Source organism: Musa acuminata, chromosome BXJ3-4 (assembly GCF_036884655.1).
Source record: "Musa acuminata AAA Group cultivar baxijiao chromosome BXJ3-4, Cavendish_Baxijiao_AAA, whole genome shotgun sequence".
NCBI lineage: Eukaryota > Viridiplantae > Streptophyta > Magnoliopsida > Zingiberales > Musaceae > Musa > Musa acuminata.
Genome location: NC_088352.1, coordinates 30,981,649 through 31,003,787, shown reverse-complemented (window position 1 = coordinate 31,003,787; position 22,139 = coordinate 30,981,649). Strand labels below are relative to the sequence as shown.

The window sequence follows — 22,139 nt, the reverse complement described above, 5'->3', positions numbered from 1 at the left end:
GAAGAAACAAATTTGATTTAAAAGATCTACTAATGTCCTAAAAAATTACTAAAGAATGTTTTATTTTGAATGATCTTTCTCAAACTATGCTAATCATAATTAATTCTGACTCAGTTGTTTCCACTGTTTTCCTTCATTTATTTCTCCTGGTAGCCACCTTAAAGTTGTTTTCTTAAGAATAAGAAGATAAAACAGTGTGTGTGTATGTGTGTGTGTGTGCGAGAGAGAGAGAGAGAGATGTTCTCTCAGGAACAAGAAGATAACAGAGTAAAAGAGAGATGTTTTCACAGGGAAAAAGAAAACACAGTGAGAGAGTGACTGTGTGTGTTTGTGAGTTCTTTAAAAAAAAAAAAAACAGAGTAAAAGAGAGATGCTTTCTCAGGAAAAAGAAGATAACACATAGTGAGAGAGAGAGAGAGAGATTTTGTGTTTTGACTCAACAAGTTCTACTCAACAAGTTGAGAGAGAGAGATTTTGTGTTTTGACTCAACGGGTTCTTCCAAACTAAGTAGCATCTTCTGCTGCTAGCTAGCTAGAGATTTTTTATGCTGTCACAGTAGGGAACTACACCTCTTTTATTGATCGGTCACTATAGAATGCAGTGATAATTGCCTTCCTAATCTCTTCCTACGCTACCACAACCTGCACGCTTCACAAGATGCCGTCCATGTCCTTGCTTGCTTCCTTCAGCTCTCCCGTTCCCTTGTACCGGTAGAAATGCGCACAGACCACGAAGTATAGCAGATTGCCCGTCCCTAAGACCGCAATCAAGTAGTAGAAGTAGTCCACCCTGCCGACGTTGATGTTGTCATCCAGCCAACTCGCTTGCCCCGGCCCTGCGGTGCTCTTCCGGATGAAGGTGACGAGGAACGTGCTCACGAAGCTCGCGCCGGCAAGGCTGCAGTGGAAGAGAGACCCCGCGATCGTCTGCATGTGCTCCGGGAACTGCCTGTTGTAGAACTCCACCTGCCCGACCGCGTTGAAGGCCTCGGCGACGCCCATCAGACAGAGCTGCGGCGCCAGCCACATCGCCGACAGGGGCGAGCTCCCGTTCACGCCGCCGTGGGCCACAGCCGAGTCCCGCCGCTTCTTCTCCACCAGACCGGCCACCACCATGGATATTATGGCGACCACCATCCCCGCGCCTTGCCGCTGCAGGAGGGTGATCCCGCTCTCAATGCCGGTGAGGCTTCTGGCCATGGGAACCAGGGCTCGGTCGTAGACGGGGATGAAGAGGATGATAGCCAAGAGGGAGATGATGCCGAGGGAACCGGGCGGGACTTCGAAGCTCGGGCCGAGGTGTCGGTCCATCTTTAGCGATTGGAGAGCTGCGAACGTCCATTGTTGCGACAGCGCCACGAAGCAGATGATGCCGGAGGCCCAGATGGGGATGACTCGCATCGCGCACTTCACCTGTTCGATCTGATGCACGCTGCATAATCTCCAGGGATCTGCAGGTTGGCCGTCTTCCTTCCTCTCCCCCTCACATATTATGGCAGCTTTGTTCAAGAACCTGCAAACGAAGCAGTGACACAAAGCTCGAATCCTCCTAATGGACAGTCCTACTACATCCATCAAGCACCAAAGAGTCGGGAGACTTCTACCTGAACTGAAGCGTGAGGGGAAGCTTCATCTCCTCCGCACTCTCCTGAGCCAGGTTGCTATACAACAGCGACTCCTGCTGCACCGCATCATTCGGCGAAGACAGTCGAAGCCTCCGCTTCCTGAATGCAGCGACAAGGACCTGCGCGACGCCGGAGAAGACGCTGCCCTCCGGCGGCACGAACAAGTAAAGCTTGACCCCCGCGAAGAAGAAGACGATAGCGAGTAGCATCAGCCCGGTCGGGATGCCGAATCCTATGGCCCAGCTGACGCTGTCTTGGATATAGACGACCACCGTCATCGCCACCACCGTCCCGGCGGTCGAGATCGAGTAGTACCAGTTGAAGAAGCTGTCGAGGCCGCGCCTCCCCTGCTCGGTGGTGCGGTCGAACTGGTCGACGCCGAAGGGGAGGCTGCAGGGGCGAACGCCGCCGGCGCCGAGGACGAGGAGGGCGAGGGACAGGAAAAGGACGGCCAGCTGGGAATTGGAGGGGCCCGGGCACTGCCCGGATTCCTCCGCCGCCTGGCTGCAAGGCGGCGGCCGGAGTTGCGGCGCTGCGGCTGTCAGGGTCAGCACCACCGTGCCCTGTACTAATCAATTATGTAATTAAATTAACTAAAAATGATCTGAAATAGATTAACTTAATCCGACCAGCAAATCTATCTAAACCAGTTTTATTGTAAGCATCAGATCCATGCGCTTTTTCCCTCTTTGTCAATGCCATCTGGTTTTGTTGGCTTCAGTGTGTGGTCAACTAAAACAATAGTATATTGGATCTGCATTCGAAGCTTATTTACATATTATCTTTATAATTAATTTTTTAATATATATTTTTTAAAATTATATTGAGAAACTTTATATTCTTATAGAATTTAAAAAACAATTTTATAAAATTAAAAATTAAAAAAATTTATTGAAGCAACAAATTAAATATTTTACTTTCATAAAATGGCTATATAAAATTAAAAAAATTTAATTTTATAAGGTTAAACTAAAACAAATTTATTAAAGCAATGAATTAAATATTTTATTTTCGTTGTATAAAAATTTTAATATAATTTTTTTTAAAACTATATGGATCTAAATAAAGGTAACTGATTAAATCTTTATTAGCACTCACACGATAAATTATTGATTACAGTGGACATGGAGTTGACCAGAATGCAGTGACAATGAATGGCACGGAGAAGAAAGAAAGGATGGGATGGAGGAGGCACCAGGAAAGTAGCGATGGAGGCGACGGCGAGAGTGCGAAAGCGGCCCCAGAAGGCGTCGGAGACGAAGGCACCGAGCAGCGGCGCCAGGCTGGTGGTGCCGCCGAAAACGTAGCACAGGTTGGCGGCGGCCATCTGCTTCATATGGTAGATCTTTACCAGGTACACCATGAAGTTGGCCGTCAGCCCGTACGTGGCCACCCGCTCGAACGCCTCGTTCCCTGCGCACTACTTAAGCACTAAGCCGGGCGAGGAAGGAGGAAGGAGCTACGGCGAGGTGGAAACGTACCGATGATGTAAGGCATTGCCTTCCATCCTCGAGGCCGCCTCCTGTCAGAGCGGAGGTCGTCGCCGGTGGCAGCTTTTTGGAGCAGTGGCCGGTTCTCCATCGACTTCTCCTCCTCCTGCTTCAGCTGCTACTTGTTGGACCCTTCCTTGGCGAACCTCATATTTAAGATGAGCACATGTAAAAGATACAAAGAGCATGTGCAGCTGAGTGGAACACACGCAAAGTTTATTTTCTTTTCCTTCGAAAAGTAAAATTATATTACTAACTGTAATGAGTACCTCTCTAACCACATTAGAATTTGAGCAAAAGAAGATTGTTAAATCTAAATGATCTGATAAAAGATGATAGCCAAGTGGTTATTCAGTAGTTTTTTTTTTTTTTCTTTCAAATGGTAAATGATGAGAATTAGATTGAATATGAAAGTCGAAGCTTCGAAGATTGAATATGTAAGATTTTAATATTAATATAAGTATTTAACCGAGATAAATATAAGTTTCTACTCACAGAGCTTCCAATTCCTACCAGCAAAAAGCATCAAAAAAGAAAAAGAATAAGATATATATATATATATATATCGGTAATCTTTCAAATAAAAGGAGGAGGCTGATGTAAAAGCTTTCAATAGGATATTTTCACACGAGGATTAATTAAAAGTTTTCATAACCTACAAAAATTTAGGCCCAAAATATACACAAATGAAAAATTATTCAAAGTGTCCAGTTCACTTGATTCCATGTATAAAGATTAATAGCCAAGAGAGAAAGAGAATCATATCCATAAATACATTGGCCATTGTGTAATATTAAATATTACATAAATACTTAATACTAATTATGAACGTCAACGTGAAGTACCAAAAGATACCTTGCGATCTATACATATATGTTTGATGCATTGACATTTGATCTAAATTCTAAACTATAAACGTTGTACCAATCCAAGGACATAACAAGTGGAGATCGATTAACTTCGAGCCACTGGGGATGGTGATGAGCAGGAGTGGCCATGTCTGGTTAGCTTCCTTCACACGAATGTGATAGGTTTGCTTCCACGACTCATTTGTCTCATGTGAAGAAGATGTGTTGTCCCTTGTCGTTGCTTCGCCGCATCAATTTTAAGCCTGAAAAGCCAATCAACTTACCGCATAACATGATTTCGTATTTCCTTTTCATCCCATGGGTGACGAAAAGACTAGAATGGTGGGTCCCATGGAGTCATATTCTTTACAGACAAAAATGTCATATGGCACTCTAAAGTAGTAGACGAAAAAAAAAGGATCAATGTACACCACTTTATCTTTTTATTTTATAAAAAAATATTTTTAATACTCTAACTTAGGTATCACATGTAATATAAAGAAGCAAACTTACTACAAAGATTCTATTTTAAAGAGATTATTTCCACCCGAGACAATGGAAAAATGAAGAATATATGGATGAGATGAATAAGTCTTTCTCTAAAGTTGTAGGATTTTTGAGGGAGGCTTGGGAGGGGCGTGGATGCTCTTCATAAACCAATAGATCATTTGCATACATTTTAAACCCTAAGAATTAACATTTACATTAATTTATAGTTGTTGCTCCACTATCATCTCTATCCTCTTGGAGTAGCGTTATACGTACCAATTGTCATCGCTCCACCAGGAGCACCTTCATTAGTGCGAACATTCATTACTTTCAATTCCATCATAGCTATAACTATGTGATAGCTATGATCACATATCAAAAAATTTCGTATAACAACATTATAACGAGTGTTCAAAGTTTAAAAATTTAGTGATAAATTTTTTGTCAGAAATCATGGTTGTCAATAAAAAATTTTTTGGTGACAACTTTGTCAATAAATTATTTTTAGTAGTCTTTCAAATGATTAAGTTGTTATGTGTGTATGAGAATTTTTGAAAAAAAAGTCAATTTTGATAATTTTTCAAATACTGTTTAAAATTTGAAAAACTCACATAGAGCTTTTTTTTTTTTTTTTAATGATCATTCTACTCCTATCGACCATCATTTTTGTCTACACCAACCACCACCCCTCTACTCCAAACATGCGCCCGTCGTCCCATTATCATAAACTTAATTGATTTTGTTTAAGTTGTGCGGTACCCTTACGTGTTCGTTCACAAAATGTCAACCTCCTCGAAACATATTAAGGCTCCTTAAGGATCTACGAAAGAAAAGACAGGTTAGAAGAAGTATTTAATTCAAAATCTACAAGTAGTTATTTCAACAAAAACTTGATAGACAACGCAAATTATAGATATAAACTTCACAAGCTCTGAATGGTAATATGACATAATGTTTGAGATAGTTCGCTACGATCAAAAGTCCCCACATAATACTATTGTGAAAAGATAGACAGCGAACTAGCACTAGACACTACCAAAGACCCATCCCACCCAAGTAGTTCTTGGGTGCTACCCTAGCTGACACTACGCACTACTTTATAAAGTCTTAAAATCCCCAAAATGGTTGCTTAGATGATTTTTTTTGGACCATTTTGCCTCTAGATGACAATTACATACAACACTTGTTTATAAGCATGAAACAACCATAAAAGCTAACCAAAATATAACTACTAAGTCTATTGTAAGTCTTCTACATGTGTAAAATATGAATAAAACTAAAAGATATGAGCATACATAAGTATTATATTGAACACTTTGTCTACATCTTTGTCTATGACATTCTCCCTCACTTATTCCTTCGATATCCTTGTCAAAACCTTTACGGATGCTATATCTCATTACCTTTGTTAAATTCTCAATCTTCTACTCTAATTATAACGCACCTATTGGCTCCCAATTGCACTATCTCTGCTGTTCTGCTGTTGAATAGTCAAACTTTGATCACTCATGTTGTTTCAACTCGTCAACAACTCTAACTCTAGTATAGGAGAGAACTCTAACTTTCTAAAAAGGTTTACAATTTTAGCATCATAAAGTTTTGCTCAATTTTCTTACTATTCCATGCAGGAATAGCTGAGGTATATATAGACCTTAAATGGCTTCAAAACTTGGAGCCAAAATTCAAATTCCTAAAATTTTGGGGTATGGGCGGTACCATCATCGGCAGCCTAACACAGGGCGGTACCACAGCCTGCAGCCTGACACTAGGCAGTACCACCTTCTAGTCTAGCGGTATCACCACCTAGAAGACTGTGTCTGGGCAGTACCACCGCCTGATAGTCTCGGAGACTGTGCCACGACGGTACTATCTATTGGGTCACTATTTGAGCATTTCACTAGGCCCAACACAGCCCAAACTTGGGCCCAACTGACCCCTAATTGGATTGGCCCAATTCCTTTCTAATTATGTGCTAACTATGAATTTTAAGGCATATAATAAGTTAATCTGGTCCGATTAGTCTAGGTTGCTTTCGGTGAGCTTCCGACGATATTCCAGCGAACTTTCGACGATCTCTCGGCAATGTTCCAATGGACTCTCGGCAAACTCCTGGACTTCACGATGATCTTCTTAGCAAGTTTCAATGAGCTTCTTTGGCAAGCTTCTAGACTTCTCGGTCAATTCTAATATAACTTCTGACAAACGTCCAGACTTCCGACGAACTCTCGAACTCCTAACGAAATCTCGTTCTTGACTTCGGGACTTCATTTTACTTTATGCCTTGATCACTATCATAGTTAATCCTACACAATTAAAAACCTACTTCGATCTTAGATAATTATTACAAAGCTTGAATTATGTTGTCCGACATGTTATTGGTTCATCGACGCTTCGTCTGATTCTTCAGCGCGTCATCCTCTCTTGCGGCCTATTGCCCAATCGGCCAGTTGACCTCCGTAACTCTGATTTTCTTGGTGTAATTTTTGCTCTTTTTAGCCTGATGCCCGAACCCATGGCCTGAAGTCTTCTGCTGATACGTCGATCGATCATTCGGCTCGATGTCCAATATTCTGACATGTTCTATTTCGGCCCAACATGATTCTTCCTGCTTTAATTGTCTTTCCTTGATCGAAATATCCTACGTTACTCAAAGCATAGATCAAATCATAAATACTATCAATTGGTTTTATCATCAAAATTTGAGATTCAGCAATCTCCCTCTTTTTGACGATGACAACCAATTGATGATATAGTTAACCTTAATTCCCCCTATTAATATGGCATATGTGAGATGAACCTTGAATTCAAAATGAATTCAAGTCAAAGCAAATTTAATTAAGAATATTTATAGCACATCATCATAAAATCATGCATAATCAAATTTACAATACATCATTCCATGCATGATCATTATCATAACTTCTCCCCCTTTGTCATCAACAAAAAGGAGAAGTGCATTTAGCAAGTTTGAAATCATTGCATTATCAATATAATCTCAAGTTTTATCATCATGCAAGCAAGTAATTTTCTTTCTTCTCTTTTAAAAAGTGCAATGTTTTGCTTCCTTGGCAAAGTGCAAGGTAGCAAAAAATTTATATCATTTTACAGCATGGTGTTAGGAATGAGTCGACACTAAGAGGGAAGGGGGGTTGAATTAGTGCTGCGGTAAAAATTACATCGGTTTGAAAATCTCGTTACGATTAAATCTGTTTCGAAAGATATTAACTTGAAAGCATACGGAAGAGTGTAGTAGATGTAAAGCAAGTAAAGAAGGGCAGTTTGCACTAAATGTAAATTGCAAGAAGTAAATGCAAACCGAGTTATAGTGGTTCGATCGTCATGACCTACATCCACTCCACCGATTCCTCTTCCGTCGAGGCCATCGGCATCCACTAACGATCTCCTTTAATAGGCAAAGATCAACTTTATTCTTATAACTCTATTATCCGCTCGGAAGAATATTTATACTCCCTTTTTATAAAGCTTTCCTCACACTCTCCCTTAGAATGGTTTCTAAACTTTAGGAGGAGGAACTCTATACTTTACAAGAGTTTTCTACTCTAGAAACATAGAGTTTTTATTCACTTTTTTTTTTCTCTATGTAGGAATAGCTAGGGTATTTATAGACCCTAAATGGATTAAAAAATGGAGCCAAAATTCAAATCCCCGAAATTTCAGAGTACGGGCGGTACCACCACCTGCAGCCTAACTTTGGGCGGTACCACCGCCCAAACTAGCAGTATCACTACTTGACAGTCTTAGAGACTGACTCTGGGTGGTACCACCTCCCAGACTGGCGGTACCACTTGACACATTCTCGAAGACTATGTCACGACGGTTTCACTTGTTTGGTCACTATTTAGCCCTTTCTCTTGGCCCAACACAGCCCAAACTTGGGCCCAACTGCCCCCTAATTGGTTTGACCCAATTCTATTCCCAATTATATGCTAACTATGAAATTTAAGGTATATACTAAGTAAATCCAGTCCTGTTAGTCTACGTTTCTTTTGGCGAGCTTCCGGCGAACTTCCGACGATCTCTCGGCAATGTTCCAGCGGACTCCCGGCAAGCTTGTAGACTTCATGATGATCTTCTTGGCAAGTTTTGATGATCTTCTTAAGCAAGCTCCTAGACTTCTCGGTCAATTCTAGCAAAAATTCCGATGAACATCTAGACTTCCGACGAACTCTCGAACTCCCAACGATATCTCGTTCTTGACTCTGGGACTTTATTTGTTTTATGCCTTGATCACTATTGTAGTTAATTCTGCACAATTAAAACTTACTTCAATCTTAGACAATTATTATAAAGCTTGAATCATGTTGTCTGGTATGTCATTGGTTCATCGACACTTCATCCGATTCTTCGACGCATCATCCTCTCTTGCGGCCTATTGCCCAATCGGCTAGTTAACCTCCGTAACTCCAATTTCCTTAGTGCAATCTCCGCTCTTCTTGGCCCGATGCCCGAACCTATGGCCTGAAGCCTTCTGCCGATACGTTGACCGATCCTTCGACATGACGTTCAATCTTCTGACATGTTTTTCTCCGGCCCAACATGATTCTTCCTACTTTAATTGTCTCTCCCTGATCGAAGCTTCCTGCATCACTCAAAACATAGATCAAATCATAAACACTATCAATTAATTTTATCATCAAAATTTGAGATTCAACAATCTCTTCCTTTTTGATGATGACAACCAATTGATTGACGGAGTTAACCTTAACTCCTGGAGTTTAAACAAACTCTCCCTATCAATTTGTCATATTGATAGAAACTTTGAAATTATAGTATTTCAACATTGCATGCAACATGAGTATTGAAATAACTAATTTATTACATCATTGCATGTATCATAAAATCATGCATAATCAAAATATCCAAGTACATCATTGCATGCATGATTATCATCATAACTTCTCCCCCTTTGTCATTAACAAAAAGGAGAAGTGCAACTATTAGTTTTTAAAGATATGTAAGTTTTACAACATGCAATCTAGCAAATTTAAAGATGTGCAAGTTAGCATATTTGCTTTTCCTTACGATGTTCAAACTAGCAAGTTTTTGAAATGTACAAGATAGCATCATTTTTGCATTTTCTTGAAATGTATAACTTTGCAAAATTCACAAGATAGCATCATTCTTTCTTCTCTTTTGAGAAGTGCAATCTAGCAATTTTTGCTCCTCTTTTGAGATGAGCAAGCTAGCATGTTTTTGCATCTTCTTAAATTTCACAAGCTAGCAAATCTTTCTCTTTTAAGATATGCACACTAGCAATTCTTTCTCCCCCTTTGTCATTAACAAAGAGGGTAATAATAATACAATGGTACAATTTATCAATTTTTAAATTATGATAAAGATAAAGTGTCATTCTTATTGCAATATGTCATAATTGAGATAAATCTTAAATTCAAGTCAACTTAATTTTAATCATGATTCACATCATATTCATCATCATAATGAAATCATAAGTACTATATGCATCATTCTGAGTCATACATATTTCACATCATGATGGTATCAATCTGTCAAATTACATTTTACCATGCATGATCATAACTTCTCCCCCTTTTATCATTGTAAATAAAAAAAGAAGGGAAGAATATAATGGTGTAAAATATTTCAATTATTACAAGGCATACAAGTCATAAATACAAAGAAATCATGTCATGAAAGATAAAACCATTTGAATACCAAAAGACATAATTCATATAGTAAATTTCTTCTTTAAATAAAATACCAAGAAAAAGTCATAGGAGTACAAAGAAGAGATCTTGATTCAAAAAATCTCAAGTAATTCCAAGAAACCAAGATCATGATTTAGATAAAACTCATTCAAATTCAAATTATCAAAATCATCAAAGTCACTTTTTGGAAAGTTTAATGAAGGCAATGTAAATAGATTCATATGAGAACTTGATTCATGCATAAGAAATATCAAGTTATAATTCTTGAAAAATCAAGATAAAAGCTTATTCAAATTCAAATCATAAACTCAAAATCATTTTCAAGAGATTCAAAAAATAACAAACATACATTCATTAATATCTTTTTTTGAAAGATCGATAAAGTAGGGATTGAGAAATTCTTTATGAAAAATATTTTCCTTCCCTTTTTTTTATTTGATTTATTTCACACAAGCATGCTCAAGTTTTTTATGCTAAGTCAAAGCATGCATCATCGTTTAAGATCGAAAAACAAATTTCATCACCATGATAAAAAATATAACATATTGAACATAAGGCTTCTTTAAACAAACGATTTGGTTTATCATTTTGATTCCAATGATAATATATTTTTCTTTTTATATGTTTCATTTTATGTGATTGATTTTATATTAGAATGCTCAAGTTTTTGGTATGAAAACCATACATCATAGTTTAAAATCGAAAAAGCAAATCTCAACATGGAAATCATCAAGATCAATAAACCATAAATTACCCAAAAATCATTATTATTTCAAATTATCGTGCATAATTAAATATAAAATTGTCAAGAATCATACATACATTATTTCATATAAGCGTGTCTTTTTCATTTATGTCAAATCAAAACATTCATCATTTTTAAAACTAAAAAAGTAACTTTCATTATGGTAAAAATTGATAAGCCATAAATTACAAGAATCATCATGCATAATTTTAAAATATAAACTCATTAAGCATGATCATTATGTATTATTAAATCATCAAGCATGATTTCGCTAAACATGAAACATTTTTAATCATATTCGAAAATCATCAATTTAAATACACATCCATGCTTCTTAAACACATACATAAAGTTAATCTTACTAGGTCTACAAGCATTAGATTAATATTTTATTCATTTATCATAAAACATATAATTTTTGTGATCATTTTCTCAAAATAAAATGAAGCATAATATAACTTTTTTGTAATTTGTAATTTTTATTTTTTTACTGACTTATTTAAAAATAACTCATGAAAATGTATCAAGTAATTTCAAAATAAGGCAAAGGGATTTTGGTTACCTTATTGTCGAAAGTCGTTAGGGTGTAGTTTGCCACCTTGCCTTTATTGGTTGACTCCTCATCTTTGGATGCACTCGTTTCATCCCAATACACTTTGAGTGCTCTCTTCTTCTTGCATTCATAGTAAGTAGTTGCGTTCTTTTTAAGTTTATTTTATTCTTTAATTCTTATTTCATGAACTTTTTAAATTTCATAGTGAGAAGCTCAAGTTCACCATCACTTGAGCTTTCGCTCGAGTGGTCTTCCATTTTTCGAAGTACTAAGTCCTTCCTATTTTTTGGAAGGTTGTTCTCATATTCATTTTGTGCATTGTGCGCTATTTCATATTATTAGGATCGAGAGCACTAAGAGGGGGGGGGGGGTGAATTAGTGCAGCGGAAATCTTTCAGCGATTAAAAACGAAAGCTGCGTTCGTTCGATAAAAACTATTTTGATGCAAAAGCCGATTCTAAGATTACTTATGATTAAGTGCAGTTTACGTTTAAACACAGTTAGCGTCTAAACGCAGTTTGCGTCTAAATGCAGATTGCGTCTAAACTCAGATTGCGTCTAAGCGCAGTTTGCGTCTAAGCGCAGATTGCGTCTAAGCGCAGTTTGCGTCTAAGCGTAGATTGCGTCTAAGCGCAGTTTGCGTCTAAACACAGTTTGCATCTAAGCGCAGTTTAAGCAGAAGTATAAAGATAATGTGCTGCTATTGTACAACTCAAAAAGTAATCTGCAAAAAGCAGATTTACGTCTAAACGCAGATTTATGTCTAAACGCAGATTTACGTCTTAAACGCAGATTTACGTCTGAACTTTGAAACTCGTTTGTATACTCGCAGAAGGCAGTATGCAGTTGAAATCAAGACGTAAATGTAAACTGAAATCTGATGATTGTGCGAGGAAAGCCGATTTACGTCTAAATGCAGTTTTACGTCTAAATGTTGAAACTCGTTCGTAAAATTGCAGAAGACAGTTTGCAGTTATAAATAGAATCAAAATGTAAATGTAAACTGCAAGGAAACTCGTTCGTAAAAGCGCAGAAGACAGTTCGCAGTTATAAACAGATTCAAGACGTAAATGTAAGCTGCAATGTAAAGATCGTACAAAAACACCTATTGACGTCTGAATCCAGATTCGAAAAGATTAGAACTTAGAAACTTGTTCGTAAAAGCGCAGAGAGCAGTAGCTATGTAGGAGGTTTGCAGTAATGATAAAGTGCTCAAAATAAACGCAAACCAGAGATTTAGAGTGGTTCGGTCAGTCTTGACCTACTCCACTTTTGGCGTCCTCCACCGGCGAGGTCACTGACGTCAACTAGGGGCCTTCCTTCAATAGGCGAAGGCCAACTGCCCTTTTACAGTTTCTCTCCTTTTGACGGGCTCAGGAGACAACCCTTACAGATCCTTTCTCTCCTCTCTTTACAACTCAAGACTTGAAGAACAGAAAAGAGGAGAACTTTTGGACTTTACACAAATTTGAGCTCTTAGAATCACTGAAAAGATCAAGAATTCAGTGTGGATCTGTATCCTTTCAGTGTTGAATGGGTGGGGTATTTATATGCCCCAACCCAATTCAAATTTGGAGCTCAAAACGATCAAATCCCGGAATTTCGGGATCAGGCGGTTGCACCTCTTGACTGGAGAGGTTGCACCGCTTGGCAGAGCTCGGAGACTGAGCCCAGGCGGTTGCACCTCTCTGTCAGGGAGGTTGCACCGCCTGAGTCTGGCTCGGTGACTGAGCCCCAGGCGGTGCCACCTCTTGACTGAGGCGGTTGCACCTCTCTACCAGAGCTCGAAGACCGAGCTCAGGCGGTGCTACCTCTCTGTCAAGGAGGTTGCAACGCCCAGTCTAGCTCGAAGACTGAGCTCTGGGCGGTTGCACCTCTTGGCTGGGGTGGTTGCACCGCCCAATCTCGCTGGGAGACTTAGCCTGGGCGGTGCTACCTCCCTGCCTGGGCGGTTGCACCTCTTTCACTATTTCAGCTCACTTGGTTTGGCTCCAAACTTGGTCCAAACCAATCCGAACTTGGGCCTAATTGGCCCCTACTTGGGTTATAGGATTAACACCTAATCCTAACCCTAATTAACATGCTAACTATGAATTTAAAGACATTTTCTAAGCTATTACAAAGTCCGCAAGTCAAGACTTCTTCTGGCGAGCTTCCGGCAAACTTCCGGCGGTCTTCCGATGAACTCTCGGAAACCATTCTGTGGACTCCCGACAAGCTCCTAGACTTCACGATTTGATCTTAGCGAGTTTCAACGAGCTTCGTCGGCAAGCACCGATCTTTCTCGGCGAGCTCCGCGAACTTCCAACGAACCTTCCGGCGAGCTTCCGAAAAACCCTTCGGCAAGCTCCCAACTCATTCTCGGCTAGTTCCGGTAGCATTCCCGACGAACCTTCGGACTTTCGTCGAACTCTCGAACTCGCAACAAATCCTTCGCGCTTGACTCCGACACTTTGTTTCACTTTATGTCTTCATTGTTATCATAGTTAATCCTGCACAATAAAACAAAACTTCGATCGAGACAATTAATCCTAAGCAATTAACCAAGTTGTCCGACATGTCATTGGTCCCTCGACGCTTCGTCCGATTCTTCGACGCATCGTCCTCTTCTGCAGCCTATTGCCCAATCGGCCAGTTGACTCTGCAACTCCGATATCCTTGGCACAATACCCGCTCTTCTTGGCCCGATGCCCGAGTCCACGGCCCGAAGCCTTCTGTCGATATGTCGACCGATCCATCGGCCCGACGTCCAATCTTCTGACATGTTCCTTCGGCACAACATGATTTTCCTGCTTTAATTGTCTCATCCTGATCGAAGCATCCTGCGTCACTCAAAACGCAGATTAAATCATAAACATATATCAAGTAGTTTCATCATCAAAATATGAGATTCAACACATATGTCATCAATGAACCAAAAAGTTCTTCAAGTGAAAAATCATTAAGATCTTTTGCCTCTTATATTATAGTTACTTTCGGATCTCAACTCTTTGAAAGTGATCTTAATATCTTATTAACAAGTTCAAAATTCAAAAAATATTTACCAAGAGCTTTTAAGTTATTGACGACATCCGTAAAACAAGTGTACATGTCAACAATGGTTTCGCTTGGCTTCATTCGAAAAAGTTCAAAATCATATATCAAAAGATTTATCTGAAAGTCTTTTACTCTACTAGTGCCTTCGTATGTGATTTCAAGAGTGTGCCAAATATCGAAAGCCGTTTCGTAAGTAGAAATCCGATTAAACTTAGTTTTATCCAAAGCGTAAAATAGAGCATTCATAACTCTAGCATTTAAGGAAAATATTTTCTTCTCCAAATTATTCCATTCTTTCATTGAAGTAAAAGATTTTTGAAAACCACTTTCGATAATATTCCATAAATTCAATTCCAAGAAAAGCAAGAAAACTCTTATTCGAGTTTTCTAATATGTGTAGTCCCTCCCATTGAACATGAGAGGACGAATGAGAGAGTGACCCTCTTAAAAGCCGAAAAAAGTTATTTCTCTTTAGGTGTTAAATCAAATAAGAAAAACATGACTCTGATACCAACTGTTAGGAATGAGCCGGCACTAAGAGGGGGGGTGAATTAGTGGAGTGGTAAAAATTACGTTGATTTAAAAATCTCGTTACGATTAAACCCGTTTCAAAAGATATTAACTTGAAAGCATACAGAAGAGTATAGTGGATATAAAGCAAGTAAAGAAGGGTAGTTTATAGTAAATGAAAATTACAAGAAGTAAATACAAACCGAGTTATAGTGGTTCAGTTGTCGTGACCTACATTCACTCCACCGATTTCTCTTTCGTCGAGGCCATCGGCATCCACTAATGATCTTCCTTTAATAGGTGAAGATCAACCTCATTCTTATAACTCTATTATTCTTTTGTAAGCTCAGGAGAGAACCTTTACACCCCCTTTTTATAAAGCTTCCCTCACACTCTCTCTTAGAATGGTCTCTAAATTTTAGGAAGAGAGACTCTATAATTTACAAGGGTTTTCTACTCTAGAAACATAGAGTTTTTATTCACTTTTCTTTTTTCTCCATGCAAGAATAGCTAGGGTATTTATAGACCTCAAATGGCTTCAAAAATGGAACCAAAATTCAAATCCCAAAAATTTTAGGGTACGGGTGGTACCACTGCTTGTAGCCTGACATTGGGTGGTACCACCACCTAGACTGATGGTACCACTGCCTGATAGTCTTGGAGACTGACTCTAGGTGGTACCACCGCCTGACATATTCTCAAAAATTGTTTGGTCATTGTTTAGACCTTTCTCTTGGCCTAACACAGCCTAAACTTAGGCCCAACTGTCCCTTAATTGAGTTGACCCAATTCTATTCCTAATTATATGCTAACTATGAAATTTAAGGCATATAAAAAGCAAATTCGGCCTAGTTAGTCTAAGTTTCTTCCGATGAGCTTTCGGCAATCTTCCGACGAACTTCCGATGATCTCTCGGCAATGTTCCAACGAACTCCCGGCAAGCTCCTGGACTTCTCGGTCAATTCCGATAAAAATTTCGATAAACGTTCGGACTTCCGATTGAACTCTCAAACTCTCAACGATATCTCGTTCTTAACTTCGGGACTTTATTTGCTTTATGCCTTGATCGCTATTGTAGTTAATCTTGTATAATTAAAACCTACTTAGATCTTAGATAATTATTACAAAGCTTGAATCATATCGTCCGGCATGTCATTGGTCCATCGATGCTTCGTTTGATTCTTCGGTGCATCGTCTTCTCTTGCGGCCTATTGCTCAATTGGCCAATTGACATCTGTAACTCCGATTTCCTTAGTGCAATTTTTGCTCTTCTTGGCCCGATGCCCGAACCCATGGCCCGAAGCCTTTTGCCGATACGTCGACCGATCCTTCACCTCGATGTCCAATCTTCTGACATGTTTTTCTCCGGCCCAACATGATTCTTCCTACTTTAATTGTCTCTCCCTGATCGAAGCTTCCTGCGTCACTCAAAACATAGATTAAATCATAAATACTATCAATTGGTTTCATCATCAAAATCCGAGATTCAACACATGGAAGCTAGTAATTTGACAAGTGTTACTTCTCTTTAAAGTAAGTAAGCTAGCAAGATAGCAATGCATCATTTTAGAATATGCAAGCTAGCAAATTTTAAGTTTTGCAAGTTTGTAAATTTCGCTAGATGTGCAAGTTAGCATGTTTTACTTCTTGAGATAGGCAAGATAACACTTCTTGGTGATATTCAAAATAGCAAGTTCTACATCATGCAAGCTAGCAAATTTATATCATTTTAGAGTATGCAAGCTAGTAATTCCACATATGAAAGTTAGCAAAATTTTACATCATTTGAGATTTGCAAGATAGACTATTTTTGCATCTTCTTGAAATGTGTAACTTAGCAAACATTGCTTCTCTTGAGATTTGTAAGATAGCACTTCTTGCTTCTCTTTTGAGATGAGCAAGCTAGCAAGTTTGTCTCTTTTCGTAATGTGCACACTAGCAATCCTTTCTCCCCCTTTGTCATTGGTAAAAAGAAGGAATAACAATACAATAGTGTAATTCATTTCATTTTAGTACAATCTTCAAATCATGACAAGGATAAATAACAAAGATGAAAAATCAAGTCATGAATGTTAAAACAATTTTTCATCATGAATATTTCATCATTGCATGCATCATTATCATAAGTTGAAGTATTGCATGCATAATACCAAATCATCATTCATAATTACATCAATATTCCAATCATTATTTCAATCATAAAAAATGAGAGATTAAGTCTAAGATCATGATCCGAAAAATGTATAAGAAGAGTTTATGCATTTGGGAGCTCTAACATGTCTAAGTTTATCATTCAAGCTAGCAAATTTGGTTCTCTTCAGATGCTAGCTATTTTCTTTCCCCTTTTTGTCATAATAAATAAAAAAGAAGAAGGGTAGAACATAATGATGTAAATGTTCAAGTCATCACAAAAATACAAAGGTGTCGTATGAAAATCATGACATGAAAGATATTAATATCAAATCATGAATGCCATAAGATATGATTTATTTCAACAAATCTCTTTTTTTTTATAAATGGCAAAAAGAAACATAGGAGATCAAATTATATAACATCTTGATTCATGCATAAGAAATCTCAAGTTATAAATCTCAAAAAATCACGATAAAACTCATTCAAACTAAAATCATCAAAATTACTTTCAAGAGATTCAAAATGACATAAACAACTTTATCAATCTCTTAGTGAAAAATCGATAAGATAGAGAAAAAGATATTTTCAAGAAAAATGTTTTCCTCTTTTTAGTTATTTCAATTTATGTGATTTATTTCATAGAAGCATGTCTTTTTCATTTATGCTAAATAAAAACATGCATCAACGTTTAAAATCGAAAAACAAATCTTATCATCAAAATCATCATGACCAAAAATATAACACATTAAACATAAGGCTTCTTTCGACAATAGATTTGATTTATCATTTTAATTCCAATGATAATACATTTTCCTTTTTATGTGTTTCATTTTATGTGATTAATTTCATATAAATATGCTTAAGTTTTTCATATAAAAACCATTCATCTTGTTTAAAAATGAAAAAACAACTTTCATTACGACAAAGATCAATAAGCCATGAATCATAAAAATCATCATGCATAATTCAGAAATATAAACTTATTAAGTATGATATCATCAAACATGATTTCATAAAGCATTTTCAATCAAAATCGGAATTCATCAATTTAGATACACATTATTTCTTTTTAAAAACATACAAAGGATTAATCATTAGATTTAAATCTAACATTTTATTCCTTTATCATAAAACATTCAATTGTCATTATCATTTTTAAAATTACTAGCATGTGTTGAATCTCGTATTTTGATGATGAAACTACTTGATATATGTTTATGATTTAATCTGCGTTTTGAGTGACGCAGGATGCTTCGATCAGGATGAGACAATTAAAGCAGGAAAATCATGTTGTGCCGAAGGAACATGTCAGAAGATTGGACGTCGGGCCGGTGGATCGATCGACGTATCGACAGAAGGCTTCGGGCCGTGGACTCGGGCATCGGGCCAAGAAGAGCGGGTATTATGCCAAGGATATCGGAGTTGCGGAAGTCGACTGGCCGATTGGGCAATAGGCTGCAGAAGAGGACGATGCGCCGAAGAATCAGACGAAGCGTCGAGGGACCAATGACATGTCGGACAACTTGGTTAATTGCTTAGGATTAATTGTCTCGATCGAAGTTTTGTTTTGTTGTGCAGGATTAACTACGATGAAAGTTAGACAAGCAGCAGGAGTTACGCCGGAGTCAAGTTCATGATCACGTTGGGAGTTCGAGAGTTCGACGGAAGTTCGGACGGTCGTCGGAGGTTCAGCGAGAACAGATCCGAGAAGTCCAGAAGCTTGCCAAGCGAAGCTCGTCGGAACTCGCCAAGTGGATCGTCGCAAAGTCCAGGAGTATGCCGGATATCCGCAGAAGGATCACCGAGGGTTTATCGGATGATCGACGGAAGTTGGTCGGAAACTCGCCGGAAGAAGCGATTGACGCATCGGAGCAAAGCTGCAGAAGTTGTCTTAGAGTTAATCGTAGTTAGCATGATGATTAAGCATGAAAATGGGAGGTGATCCCATTAGCTTAATCTTGGGGCAATTGGGCCCCTGAAAAGATTCAAATTGGGCCGAATGGAGCGAACCATTCGGACCCTGATTGCACCAGGAGGTGCAACCGCCCCAGCCAGGAGGTGCAACCGCCAGGGCTGTGAGGTTGGGCGGTGCAACCGCCCCAGCCAGGAGGTGCAACCGCCAGGGCTGCGAGGCTGGGAGGTGCAACCGCCCCAGCCAAGAGGTGCAACCGCCCAGAGCTCAGTCTTCGAGCTAGACTGGGCGGTGCAACCTCCTCTGTTAAGAGGTAGCACCGCCAGAGCTCAAGTTTCGAGCTCTGCCAGGCGATGCAACCACCGAGCTCAGTCTTCGAGCTCTGGCAGAGAGGTGCATCAGCCTGAGCTCAGTCTCGAGCTCTGCCAGGTGATGCAACCACCAAGCTCAGTCTTCGAGCTCTAGCAGAGAGGTGCATCAGCCTGAGCTCAGTTTCGAGCTCTGCCAGGTGATGCAACCACCGAGCTCAGATTTCGAGCTCTGCCAGGTGATGCAACCACCGAGCTCAGTCTTCGAGCTCTACCAGGTGATGCAAGCATCGAGCTCAGTCTTCGAGCTCTGGCAGAGAGGAGCAATCGCCTGAGCTCAGTCTTCGAGCTCTGCCAGGCGGTGCCACCTCTCCAGTCAAAAGGTGCAACCGCCTGATCCCAGAATTCTGGGATTTGATCGATTTGATCGTTTTGAGCTCGAATTTTGAATTGGGTTGGGGCCTATAAATACCCCACCCATTCAGCACTGAAAAGCAAGAACTTACCCGAAATCTTGATCTTTTCAGTGGTTCTTAGAGCTCAAAACTGCTAGTTTTCCTCCTCCTTCTGTTCTTCAAGTTTGAGTTGTAAAGAGAGGAGAGAAAACATCTGAAAGGGTTGTCTCCTAAGCCCGTCAAAAGGAGTGAATCTGTAAGAGGGTAGTTGGCCTTCGCCTATTGAAGGAAGGCCCCTAGTTGACGTCGGCAACCTCGTCGGTGGAGGAAGCCAAAAGTGGAGTAGGTCAAGGCTGACCGAACCACTCTAAATTTCTGGTTTGCGTTTATTTTTGAGCACTCTATCATTACTGCAAACCTCCTTCATTACTACTGCTCTCTGCGCTTTCACGAACAAGTTCTAAGTGCTGTTCTTCCGAATCTGCATTCAGACGTAAATTCGTATTTTCATACATTACAGTTTACGTTTACGTTTGATTCTGCAGAACTATCTTCCGTGCTTTTACGAACGAGCTTCTTTGCAGTTTACACTTACATTTTGATCCTATTGATAACTGCAAACTGTCCTCTACGATTTTACGAACGAGTTTCAACATTTAGACGTAAAACTGCATTCAAACGTAAATCGGCTTTCCTCGCTCAATCATCAGATCTCAGTTCACGTTTACGTCTTGATTTCAACTGCATACTGCCTTCTGCGAGTATACAAACAAGTTTCAAAGTTTAGACGTAAATCTGCGTCTAGACGTAAATCTGCGTCTAGACGTAAAACTGCGTTTAGACGTAAATCTACGTTTAGACGTAAATCTGAGTTTAAGACGTAAATCTGAGTTTAGACGTAAATATGCGTTTAGACGTAAAACTGCGTTTAGACGTAAATCTGCGTTTAGACGTAAATCTGCGTTTAGACGTAAATCTGCGTTTAGACGTAAAACTACGTTTAGACGTAAATCTGAGTTTAGACGTAAACTGCGCTTAGACGTAAACTGCGCTTAGACGCAATCTGCGCTTAGACGCAAACTGCACTTAGATACAAACTGAGAATTTGCTTTTGCATCATAATAGTTTTTGAACGAACGCAGCTTTTGGTTTTTAATCGCTGTAAGATTTCCGCTGCACTAATTCACCCCCCCCCTCTTAGTGCTCTCGATCCTAACAATTGGTATCAGAGCGGGGTATTTCTCATTTCGGATTTACACCCGAGAGAAATGGCTCTTCAAGAAGGCTTTTCGGTCTTTCGTCCACCGTTCTTTAACGGATTGGACTATACTTATTGGAAAACTCGAATGAGAGTTTTCTTGATTTCTCTAAATCTGGATTTATGGAATATCGTTGAAAACAGCTTTCAACTTCCCTCTAAACCGACGAACGAATGGTCGGTTTTGGAGAAGAAGTATTTCTCTTTAAACGCAAAGGCTATGAATGCCTTATTTTGCGCTTTGGACAAAAATGAGTTCAATCGGATTTCTACGTACGAAACAGCTTTTGACATTTGGCGAACACTTGAAATCACGCACGAGGGAACTAGTAGTGTCAAAGACTCGAAAGTTAACTTTTTATTGCATGATTTCGAGCTTTTTCGAATGCAACCAAGCGAGACTATAGGCGACATGTACACCCGTTTCACGGATGTCGTCAATAGTTTAAGAGCTCTTGGAAAATGTTTTTCGGACTTTGAACTCGTAAACAAGATTTTGCGTTCTCTTTCTAAGAAGTGGGATTCAAAAGTAACTGCAATACAAGAAGCTAAAAACCTAAACAACTTACCACTTGAAGAACTAATTGGTTCATTGATGACATATGAAATGGTGTACAATGCACATGATGAACATGTTGAACTCTGGACAAATGAATGCCACTTGAGCGATGACTCAAGTGATGAGGACAATGATGAACAAAACAACCTTCCAAAGAACAGGAAGGATTTGGGACATAGAACATTTGAAGACCACTCGAGCATAAGCTCAAGTGATGGTGAACTTAAACTACAAATGAAACGAAAATTAAAAAGCAAAAAGAATCAAACTACTTGCTTTAAACGCAAGAAGAAGAACAAAAATTGGGATGAATCGAGCTCCTCCGAAGAAGAGAAAGTCAACAAAAGTAAGGCGGCAAACTACGCCTTAACAGCCTACAATGATGAGGTAATCGAAATCCCCCTAATTTACTTCGAAATTACATGATGCTTTTCATGATGCATTTTTCTTTTTCTTTAAATTTTCTTGAAAATTATATTTTTAATAATTTAACAATGAAAATGCAAAAATATGATCATGCTTGTAATCTTGAAAATGATAATGAAAATTGCATGTCTTATGTTAATGCAAGATAGAAATCTAATGATTTTA

General features: G+C 39.0%; 1 protein-coding gene across 2 annotated transcripts; it reads right to left on the bottom strand.

Annotated features, from left to right (window-relative positions):
* Positions 1-357: 357 nt before the first annotated feature.
* Positions 358-3,248, bottom strand: LOC135635720 (protein NRT1/ PTR FAMILY 2.13-like). 2 transcript variants are annotated; one of them, XM_065147003.1, is made up of 4 exons: positions 3,107-3,248; positions 2,821-3,038; positions 1,605-2,193; positions 358-1,513 (listed from the first exon to the last, which is right to left on the bottom strand). In XM_065147003.1, exons 1-4 carry the CDS (start codon positions 3,130-3,132, stop codon positions 652-654), a joined length of 1,695 nt encoding a protein of 564 aa, XP_065003075.1. In that variant the 5' UTR covers positions 3,133-3,248; the 3' UTR covers positions 358-651. The 2 variants fall into 2 exon arrangements, with proteins under 2 accessions (XP_065003075.1, XP_065003074.1); XM_065147002.1 differs by having other exon boundaries at positions 1,605-2,188.
* Positions 3,249-22,139: the final 18,891 nt, after the last annotated feature.

Excerpts from the sequence above, each read along its gene's own strand:
- LOC135635720 (XM_065147002.1), bottom strand. The coding sequence starts at position 3,206 with ATGGAGAACCGGCCACTGCTCCAAAAAGCTGCCACCGGCGACGACCTC. Across the intron at positions 2,189-2,820 it reads CCTCCATCGCTACTTTCCTG|GGCACGGTGGTGCTGACCCT; the intron begins GTGCCTCCTCCA and ends TGATTAGTACAG. Across the intron at positions 1,514-1,604 it reads CCCCTCACGCTTCAGTTCAG|GTTCTTGAACAAAGCTGCCA; the intron begins GTAGAAGTCTCC and ends CTTCGTTTGCAG.